This window comes from Phyllostomus discolor, chromosome 9 (assembly GCF_004126475.2).
Source record: "Phyllostomus discolor isolate MPI-MPIP mPhyDis1 chromosome 9, mPhyDis1.pri.v3, whole genome shotgun sequence".
In the NCBI taxonomy this organism is placed as follows: domain Eukaryota; kingdom Metazoa; phylum Chordata; class Mammalia; order Chiroptera; family Phyllostomidae; genus Phyllostomus; species Phyllostomus discolor.
In genome coordinates, this window is record NC_040911.2 from 30,442,154 (window position 1) to 30,453,712 (window position 11,559).

Genomic DNA, 11,559 nt, shown 5'->3' on the forward strand with positions numbered 1-11,559 from the left:
ACAATTCCTCAACCATTAGGCTAAAAGCAATTTCTTTGCTTATCCCTAGAGCTTTTTTTCCCATTAAAGAAATTTTTTTTTGTTTTCACTAAATTCAAAATTATTACCTGTGCTTTAATGATTTCCTGTAACCATATTCTTCCTGAATGCTTTATAATTTCTCCCTATTTTAATTAGTTAGTTGCTAATTAACTGTTTCTTTCAGGATTTTCCTCCCCTGCTAATACTTCCTGTTTGGAACACCTTATTGCTTTTTCATTGCAGACAATATTTTAATTTTGTGGTTTCATGATTGTTCCATTCAATATGATTTTGTCTGTTCATCTCCTTTACCTCCTTCTTACATAACGTTTCTTTACTCACCATGTCATTTGGATTGTAGTTCTTTAGACAAGGAAATATTATCATAGTGCCACCTTCTATTCTCCCAGTAAATATTTCTTATTTGTTTGGGAGACACTAAAACAACTAGGACCTCATTCATTGAAAATGTTTGAGGATGCTGATTAACATTTAATTATGTCTGTCAGTTTATGGAATAAAATGTAACTAAAAGAATGAGAGGAATTTTTAGCTCTGTCTACCTTCACAAACTCAAGGTAAGTTTGCATTTATGAAGAGTACTTAGAAAGAATAACCTCTGCGACAAAACTTTGTGATTATTGTAGTCAGGACACGTTGCTGGCGTTGAAGGCTGTGCACACAGATGTTTCTGTTAAGGTAGTCTAACTACGGAAACCAAAAAGGAAAACTACAACACACCATTGGCACAATGTCACAAAGTGTGTTTCTCACATCACAGCTCAGTGTGTGGCCAGGGCACAGGCGGGCGGTTTGTTCCGCTATGTATTAATTAAGGAACCCAGACTGCTGGCAACTGTGCTATCTTCAGCTTGTTCCAAGGTCTTCCTGGGAATCAATATTCAGCCCTTGGCTGAGGAGAGAGCACAGAGGATGGCTTGTGGGCAGTGTTCATGGGCAAGACCAGAGTAGGAAGTGGGAAATGTCATTTCTGTTCACACACCCTTGGTTAGAACTCGGTAGTATGGCACTACTGAACTGTAAGGGGAGTCAGAGAGAAAAGGAATCCTATCTGGTAGTCAGCCCCTGCTGCTGAAGGTATTTTTTTAAATGTTTAAGTTGTAAGAGAAATGCAGTGGTTTCAGTATCAAACTCACTAGGATTCTTGTCTACAAACATAATTAAAATTAGGCAGCCCTATTTATTAACAATAAGGAAGTACAAGTAAAATGTTATCATTTGAGCAGCTTTCCTTTCAACATTTGTAAAATAAAACCGCACAGCTATTAAATTAGATTTGTAGTAAGGAGAACACATATCACAGAAACTATTAATTTACTCATTGCTGATAGATTTAGTTCTAACACAAGGAACAGTTTATGTGCATAACAGATAAAAACAATATCATATTCAGTAAATCTGGTTCTCATTACACATATATTAACAAATCAAATTATTTCAATGGGGCTTTACTAACCAGTCAACAAATATGAGAATATCCATCATAGACAGGGTCCTACCAAGGTGCTGAGAAGAAACCAAGCAAATTTGGGATAAAAACATACTTTTAAAAATTAATTGGCATGAAAAAATTATATATTTGCTATGTAAAGTGGAAATTCAGGTATTCTAAGAGTTGAAAAGATTAAAAGCACATACCTCCAGAGACACGCCCCAAATTGACTGAGCTTGTTACTTTGGTGTGAAATACAACCCCAAGAACAAGGATACACAAATGTGGAAAATCAAAAACGTTTAAATTTATTAGTGCCAAAAATCATAACACATGGACTAATTCAGACACCTTCTAAGTAGTTTATATGTAAGGCACTACAGTTGTGCACTAACTCATTCATTCACTGTAATAAATTTATAGTTCAGGCAAAGCTAAAGTAGTTTAGCATAAAAAAAAACATAAGATTCAATGTCCAGGGGGAGATATTCTAAATAAAGATAAATTATTATATTAGAACATGAAAGCAAAGCCATGAGGCGGTGCCTCCGGGCTGTTTCCTTACATTGCTGTGGTTGTTGGTAGGAACAGCGAGTTTAGTGAGGATCTCATCCAACATCATTTATGATCTTGAATATTTTAGTTCCTCAACCTCAAGAGCCATGTTTCTCAAACTCGATGAGTATATAGACAAGGAAAGTTTTTTAAAAGGGAAAAAATTGCATGTAATTTTCATAATGTTTTTATTATAATGTTATTTAAATGTACATAAACATTAAAAAGTCTAAGTTCCTTATGCTCCTCATAGCTCTAAAAGAAATTTATAAATTTATCATAGGACATAAACAAAGTTACAAAATCAATGCACTTTAAATTTAAAATGTTAAGGATTCTCATCAAGAAGACATGTATGAAGATGACATTTGAGTTGTTCTTTCAAGACTGGATGAATCAGGATTGGGGGATAAAGGCTTAGTTATGCAAACCAAAGAAAGGGAGGGGAGGACACAAATGCGTGAGAGGGAAGCATGCGTGTGGAACAGAGAACATGCTCTTTGGGCTCGCATGTGTGATGTGGGGGACACAAGGTCACAGACCCTTTGGAACTAGGTCATGGGGCCCTGAGTACTCTCTGTAACTAATTGAATCCTTGGGAGGTTATAAAGGAGAGAGAATAGGTGTAGAGGCCGAGGGTGGAACTTTGATTAACCCCTACAGCCACAGCTAATGTAAAGGGGGGAAATTGAGAGAAAGTAACAGGGAGAGATCAGAAGAGTGAATCAGGAGAATAATCAGGCCCAGCAGCCAAACAAACAGAATCTATGTGTGTCCAGGTGATAAATACTTATTTAAAAATCTCAATTTGAGTTTGAGTCTTCTTTCTTTAAGCAGACTTACTCTCAAGGATTCATAGATTTTAAATGTTCTAATAACATTAAAAAAAAATTTAACAGGTATATAAAACTTAATGTTGAAGAGGTCAGGTTCATACTAGACTAGTTAAAGTATATCCCAGAATCATTCTTGACGTGAGGAAATTTCAGGACAACATTACCATATTTTGGAATTTAACACATAATTCTTTCAGACCTCTGTTATTATTACATGATTGAACTAAATATATAAGTTTAGTATGTTATACATAGCAGTCAAGCAACAGGATAATGATATCACAGAAGAATTGTTTACTTTATGAGTTCATTTAATGTAATTTCTCTATTAGTGGCCTACCCTAGGATATTTTAAGTGATTATATTAAGTTTTATTTCTAGACAATTTTTGTGAAACTTCTTTTGCCTAAAGCAAGCACATGGTTCAGCTGTTTAAAAAAGTAAAAAAGACATAAGCTCAAAAATAGGCCTTGGTTTCTTACTACTTTATGGCTTCAAAAATCATTCTGAATCCTCTTGATAGAGTTTACTACATGAGCTAGCAGTAGGACTTAACATTAAATTTTCATTTTGATTAACTTGACTGCAGTTGTTTCTTAGCTGCCTTTTTAAAGCCCACTGTGGAATAAAATTAAAACAGTTTTTATGATACAACAGTTTAGCTGCAGAAAATGACATTTTTCTTTTTTCCCTGAATGGCAGTGTGTTTTCTCTCCGAGTTTCCTGTATGCACTGCAGAGCTCTGGTTTCTCCTTTCTCCTGTTCATCATTCAGAGCACCACCAGATTAATTTTCTGAAAGTAGCGTTTTGGCCATTCTCTTATCCCAAACTCTCCAGTGGCTCCCCATTGCCTCCCTCTCATCCAAGCCCATCTCATCCATCCAAGAAGGACAAGCCCTGATGCTTGATATGCTTGTTAAGGTTTTCTTGATCTTGTGTGCGAAAGTCCTCATCTCCACTCTAGATTTCTTCTTCCTCTGGCAGAGGGCTCATCGCATCCCACCTACCATCTGTGAAATTACATGTGAGTGCATCTCCCTGACAAGAATGTTGACTTGAATGCAGGGACCAAGTCATCATATTTTTGCCCACTCCCCCATTGGTTTGTCCATAAAACATATTCAATAAGTGTTTGTTGGCCATCAAATTTTACACAGTAAATATCTCCATTGGTCTATTACTGTAGCTCAGGGCTGTTTTTTAAAGGCAAAGTAAGTAAACAAATGTTTGCTGGATAAAATGACAAACTTGCAAACTTCTCCCTTTTCTTCTGAACCTCTGACCCTTTACCCAAAGCACCTTTCACTTTCTAATTAATTTGTATTTAGCCATTCTTGGTCATGGTATTGTCTGTCTCCTTCCCATTGAATAGAAAGCATCCTAGGACAGGGATCTTTAATTTTGTTTTCTGACACGTGTGTCCCAAGTATTGGGAACAGTGCTTGTCAGTGAACTGGCGAGACTTGAAGACAAAGGGCACTTTCTCCCTGTTTCTTGGATTATTGTCAATGGCTTTTTTTAAAAGAATTTTCTTTTATTTGTTCTAAAGAGAGGGAAATGGAGGAAGAAAGAGAGCAAGAGAAATATCGATGTGAGAGAGAAACATTGATCAGTTGCCTCTTTCTCGCTCCCCAACTGGGTCCAGAATCTGCAACCCAGGCATGTGCCCTGACCAGAAATAGAACCAGCAACCTTTTGATTTGCAGGACAACACCCAACCAATTGAGCCACATCTGCCAGGGGTGGTGTTGATGGTTTTCAAGGCAAGGTGTGGGGTTGGAAGAGCAGGAGAGAGATGTAGAGATAGGGAGAGAGATCCTGACCTCCCTTTCTGCCATTTACTAGCTGTGTAGCTCTGGGCAAGTTGCTTGACTGCTCTGAAGATCATTTCCTCACCTATAAAAGGATAATATGACCTAAATTACAGTGTAATTTTAGGGAGGGAAAATCTACAATAAATAAATAGCTAATGTTTCCTAATCACTCCTAACATGATGACAGAGCTAGTGCTCCACAGTGTCCATCCCTGTCACCAATTAGTTTTACAAGCACTCTGTGAAGAAGCAGGGACTGTTGTTGCCGCGTCTCCTGGGTGAAGAGCAGGTGCCTGCCCAGGACCACACAGTGCTGGGGGCAGAGCTAAGGCTACACGAGGTCTGCTGGACTCTGAAGTCCCAGCTTGTAACTCTCAATTGCTGTGTTAGTGCCCATACCCTGTACCCTTGTTGGGGAGCTTTGAGGGGGCTATACTATGGGCAGTGCTTCTAGATCTTTCTTTCCTGTCCTGACATGCTTGAGAGATGCAAAGGGCTGGTGAGAACCACTGGCCTCTCCAGATGGTACCTTTATGAACCTTGCCCTCCCAAAGTGTGAGGGGCAGGGGGGTCTGGTTTGAAAGTATATCCCTCCCCAACAGGACACCCCCCCCTCCTGCTAAGCTATCCACTTTGAAGCCTATTTCTGTGCCCTTCCCCCACAATAAAGCTTTTAACTCTTAGTATTTCTTGTAACAAAGATAGCATATTCTTGCATTAAGACTGTATTAAAAAGTATAGCCTTATTGGTTTGGGAACAAATTTGATAGTTTGTGGCTGTGATAACCAAGTTGACCATTACAGTCTTCTCTGCTCTTTTTTTTAACTGAAAAAGTACTGAAACTTTTAAGAATCTTTGAGGGATCTATAAATGCCATGTCAAAGCATACAGTTAAATCACCAATAGCTCTTTTAATTATTACAATATAATAAACAGCAAAAATAAGGTAGGTTGCTGCTTTTCTGTATAAAAAATTAGCCTTTTTGAGGTATTTTCTTTGAGCATTTAAAATTCCTAAACCAGGATTAATGGGAGGGATCATTTCAGCATCTGGAAAGCCATCTTTAAGTTTCAGGAAATGGATTTCTCTTTTGAAATAGTTTGTCATCAGTTCAAATGCTAAGAGTGTATATTAGAAATTATTAAAATGAAAAGAAATTTCATTTGTATGCTTTAAACTTCACTGTTTTTAATTGATTGGGAAGTTAGGTAGGAGGCCAGAGAGGACTGGCAAAATATGTAAAATTTAAAAGGAGAAATAGGCATTTTCAACTACTGTTTCAAACAGAGATAAGTTTATTATTTATTTTTGGTAGTTATATTGTAGTGTTTAAGAGCATAAGCTTTGGAATCAATTCAACATTTATTCAATCTGTGGGTTTAGACATGTTATTTAACATTCTAAACACTGATTTTTTTTCCACTTGTAAAGAAGGACTAATACCTACCTCGTAATGTTGCTGTGTTACATGAAATAGTATGTGCTTATTTAATGTAAGCACTTAATATTTGTTTTACAATCATTGAAATATAATTATTTAGATAAATGAAGTATTCGAAAATCTCTTTTCAAATAATTAAGAAACATTTCTATGGCATCTTGAATGAAATTGTCAATTTGGCATGGAATGCTTTTTTTATTGCTAATTCGTAAGTGAACTTTATCTCCTTTTGGGATGACTCATTAACTTCTGCACAAGTGAAGTTTTACCTAATGAAATTTTATTTCAGGGTATGAAGTAAGCATATGCTAAGTCTAAGTTTCTCGTGTAAAATTGTGTTTTCCAGGAGAATGCATAGAAGGGCTGCGGGAAAACGACTACCTTCTGATCCACTCCTGCCGGCAGTGGACCACCATCACCGCCCACAGCCTGGAGGAGGGCCACTACGTCATCGGGCCGAAGATAGAGATCCCAGTCCACTATGCGGGTGAGGCTCCTGTCACGGGGCAAGCAGTGGGCGGGGAAGGGAACTTGAGTGTGCTGATTTTTTTTTCTCCACGGTGAGAAAATAGAAATTGTCTATAAACTAGAGAGTATAATTACACAGAAAAAGAAGAATCAAACACTTTTGTGTGGTTGTTTGACCAGTCATTGGAAACTGAGATTCCTTTTGTTGTGGGTATTTCTAATTAATGCATGTAGGTAAACATGGATTCTTATTAGAGATTTATAAAATGAAAATTTTACGAACACAAGCGTGTTCTCTGCAATCTTGGAATGACCGTCGGTATGTGTAGCAAACCTCTGAGCTTCGAAGTCTCTGAATTACCCTGGGTACTATTTGAATGTAGCTTTTGTGAGCGACTCTGATGGCATGGTTTTATAAGACACCATTTCACAAACAAGCATTTGTCTGGTTTTTAAAGCATTTGGATTGGAGGTTCAGATACCTGGGCATGCCCCTCTTTGCAAACACGGCATTTAGAACACGGGCAGCTGAGATGACCTCACTGCTTTTGTTAAATCAGAATAATAGCCGCCTTCTCACCTCACTTTGGACTCCATTCAGCTCAACAATGCCGTTCAATTTTTCTCAAGTGCATTTATGTGCTAATACTGTTTTAGAGGTTAGGATACATCTAGTAGCTTGATTATACATACATAAATGCTTTGTCACCCTATACTTTCTGTGGTGCTTATAGTTCATTATATAAAGGACCTTGACCTTTTTTTTTTTTGCCTATTGTTTTAAGATCTGTAGCAGGACAGTTAGCTAAAAATTGGGTAGCCTTAGACTACTATTATGTTTTTGAGTGAAACCTCTACAGTACCCACAGAGTTTTCTGTTTAGAAAAGGGACCTTGCTGTATTTCTTCCCGATGTCTAGAACAGCAGCAAATAGTATTAATACATGTTCAATAAATATTTATTGAATCATGAGTGTTTTGGTCCCCTTTTTTATTCCTAAAAGTCTTTAATTGCCAGTATGACCTGGAATCATCCAGCTTCTCAAAAACCCTTTTTTATTCCAAGAAGAAAAACATTATAAGAAAGCATTTATCTTACCTGAGACTTTGTCCCCTAGAATTACATTTCTTAGTCAAAGGAGTAGCCTTTTACAGAAAAAGGGGGGACTCTTAGTTGCAGAAAGTGTTACTACTGTGAGGCTTTGAGCCAGGCCAGAGGGGAAGAGGATGCCTCGGGGCCTCCAGGCCATCAGCCTCTCCTGTGCTAGATCAACAGCAGGTGAGATCCGTGCTGTTTTTAGCACCCCAGGTGTCTGGTTCCTGTCTTTTGTGGACAACTGAAAAGGAAGGTATAAGATTATACTTCATCCCCATGCAATTTTACCTAATCTGTTGCGTTTTTCTCTCTTACTAGATAGAGTTTTAGTTTTTCTCCCAAACCCACGTGAATAGCTCTGTCAGATCAGTCCTCCCGAAGGAGAGCTTTCGTTCCATCATTTCCACAAATCTCCAAACCGCTACTGGACTTTCCGACTTGTTGCTCAAGGCCCTCCAGCTGCTGGTTCTGTTTCACTTCTTCATGCTTACCTTTTCTACTCTGAAGAGTGAACCTCCCACTCTAAGCTAGTCACCTCACTGTTTCCTGGATGTACAGGATACTTTTCCACTTACACCATTCCCTGTCCAAGGCCACCTTCCTCAGCTTTGCTCATATCAGAACCCGTCACTGTGCCCAGAGGGTGCAGGAGTCACTTACTGTCCTCACGTAGTCTCCTGATGTGATCATTGTGTATCACGTTCATTTGGCACATGTCCTTGGTCTTCATTCAGTTCCTGCTTCCTACGTACACACAGATCTTCGCTCACCAGTTGGCCTGCACATTCCTTAACTAGTGAGACCAATTCTAAAAAGCTTTTATGAATCCTTTGGCTCTGTACACAAAAGATGTGATGGTCTATGGCTATAGATGCTCGATCTAGCAACCTCAAACTTGGCTACACATTGGAACCATCAGGAAGCTTCAAATGACCGGTGACCCACGTCCCATCTCCAGAGGTTCTGGTTTCATTGGTCTTGAGTCGGGGCTGGGTTCCTCCTGTGGTAAAATTACAGCCTCGGTTGGGGATCCTTTGTTCTGGAATGGACAGTCACTGTGTCAGATGATTAGATTTCCCCAAGCACCTGCAAGTATTTGCAAATGTTTTATTGTTTTGAACTTTTTTTTATTAATAGTCATTCTGCTTCCACTGGGAAGAAAGCTATGGTATGTTTAGCAGTTTACTCTTTATCTACAATGATGATAATAGTACACTGATTTGGGAAATTAGGCAGTGTGTTGCAAGTGATAACATTTTTTATGTAAAATTGAGGTGTCAAGACTAAAAGGATCCAAATGCTAAGATCCACCACTTTTCATGAAAGGAGAGAAAATGTGTTTAAAGGAAGAAAACCTTGAAATAAAACTGTATTAGTTCAGTCTACTACAACAAAATACCGCAGATGGGATGGACTATAAACAACAGAAATTTATTTCTCACAGTTCTGGAGTCCGGGAAGTCCAAGGTCAAGGCACTGACAGATCTGGTATCTGGTGAGGGCCCACTTCCTGGTTTGCAGATGGTGGTATTCTCATTGTGTCCTCACGTGGTGGAGAGGGAGTAATTGTCTTTCTCGTGTCTCTTCTTATAAGGGCATTAATCCCATTCACGAGAATTCTACCCTCAGGACCGAATCACCTTCCAAAGGCTCCTCCTCCAAACGCCATCACATTGGGGATTTAGGCTTCAACATCGCATTTTAGAAGGACGCAAACATTCATTCCATAGCAAGGACCAAATGGTTATGAGACATTTGATAAGATCATCTCAAAGGACATACTGGGGTACATTTTTTCAAAGAATTTGTGTATTACCAAGTTCAGCCCTTGGAAGAAAGAGAACATAAAGTAAATTATGGGGAACAAAAATGCTGTTCATGTCTCTGATTTATTTAGTGCTGTAATTATAATTAGAAGAAATCTTTATCCAAGCATATTTTACTAATTGCTCAGAATTTCATTTAGGTTGAGATTCATCTCTCTTTCTTTGAGGAAAATTAATAAATAATTAAAAATTAAATAAGTTTAACATAGTAATAAGTCCCACCAGATTTGTAATCAACCAAGTTGGGTTTCTAGTTCTGCCATTTACTGCCTGTATTACTTTGGGCAAGTTACTAAACCTCTCTAAACTTTCACTACCTCATCTATAAACTGGGGATAACCCTAGTGCCTTTCCCTTAGGGTAGTTGTGAAGAATAAAAGAGGTAATGCAAGTGAAACACCTTTCTGAGTACTTATCACTTAATAAGTGCTCCATAAACATTCATGGTGATGATTATGATAACGATAACAACAACATTTAATTCTATTTTCATTAATTACAAGTTGAATTACTTTTCTGCTCATTAAAGCAAGCCGAACACTGATACCCCTCAAAATTGTCTTGGCTGCTGATTTTTTTTTTAACATTTTATTTTGAAGTTACAATAGTATAATTTATTCCTTTATACCACTGATTTAGTTTTACACATTTTTAACATCATTTTTCTGTGTCTTCTTTTCTTCCCATCCTCCTTCTCTCTCTCTACACACACACATTCACACATCACACTTACTTTTTCTGAGTCATTTGAGTGTAGGCAGCATATATCCCCCTAATTCTTCTCCGTGTATTTCCTAAGAACAAGGATATCCTCTTATGTAACCCCAGTACTATTAGCAAATTCAGGGCATTTAATACTTTAATCTTCAGGCCATGTTCCAGTTTTGTCAGATGCCCCAGTAACGACCTGCATTGTATTTCTTCCCCCCAGTACAGCATCGAGTCTAGGACCCCTGACTGGATTTCCCTCTCATGTCCTGTTAGTCTCCTTTCCCTGGAGCGGCTCCTCAGCCTTCCTTGTGTGTCATGACGTTTTTGAACAACATCGGCAAGTTGTTTAATAGAATAGCCTTCCGTTTGGGTTTCCCAGTCCCCTTGTGATAGATTTAGGTTATGCCTTTTTGGTTGGATTGCTGTGTACACGATGGCTCCTTCTCAGGCAGTCACACAGGAGGCATGGGATGGCCCTCGTCCCTTATTGGTGACATTAACTTTGATCCCTTGGTTAAGGTGTTGTCTGATTTCTTTGCTGTGTTATTACCATTGATTTTGTGATTACTAGAACTTTGAGATTCTGTGTGTATCCTGTTCCTTCTCTAACTTGCCCCCTTTACCTCTTGAGCCACTGTTGATGTTTTCTGTCTGATTCAGTTTTTACAATGAAGCTGAGAAAACGGCGCATTTCTAACTTAACACCATCATTCCTTCTTACATTTGTTAGTTCTCATTCTACTATTAGAAAGAGATTTTTCTTCTTTTCCATTTATATATTCATTTGTTATCAGCATGGAATTATGGATTTTCCATTCAGTGGGTTATAATATATTCCTGTCCTTATTTATTTTGATGCTCAGTTTATCCCAAATTTAACCATTTGGGTGCACACTGGCTCATGTATCTCTGTGATATGCCTCGTTCATTTTCGTCAAGCCTGTCCTTATTTTCTGAAATAGGTAGCCACCATTGTTTTCAGTCAGTATGCTGTTCCAGTCGGGACCCCTGCTGTGTCCTGTCCCAGGCCACACTCCTCACTTTGTGGTCCCTGGAAATTGTGTCCCTTGGCACCATGCAGAGCCCATCCATGCTGGGCCGCTGTAGGCAGCTCTCCTCACACGTATTCCGCAAAGTAGCAAAGCTCAGCATTTTTAGGAAATCCCAATTCAGAGCACTTTCCCATATTCTTTATCAGAAATTTTCATGTGAAAGTAAATAATGTCATAAAACTTTGAGAAAAGGTAAATATGACTTGAAGTTTTTATCATAATTGCACCCTGAATTGCGCCTTATTCTGAATTCTGAAATTATTTGATGTGCTTTGGGAAAAAAG

The 11,559-nt window shown here is 38.4% G+C and overlaps 1 protein-coding gene across 1 annotated transcript in view; it reads left to right on the plus strand.

Moving 5' to 3' along the window:
• GAREM1 (GRB2 associated regulator of MAPK1 subtype 1) overlaps positions 1-11,559 on the plus strand; it is a 180,346-nt gene that overhangs the window by 57,508 nt on the left and 111,279 nt on the right. Inside the window, 1 exon segment of the mRNA XM_028523922.2 lies at positions 6,470-6,610. Coding sequence (XP_028379723.1) covers positions 6,470-6,610 — 141 coding nt within the window.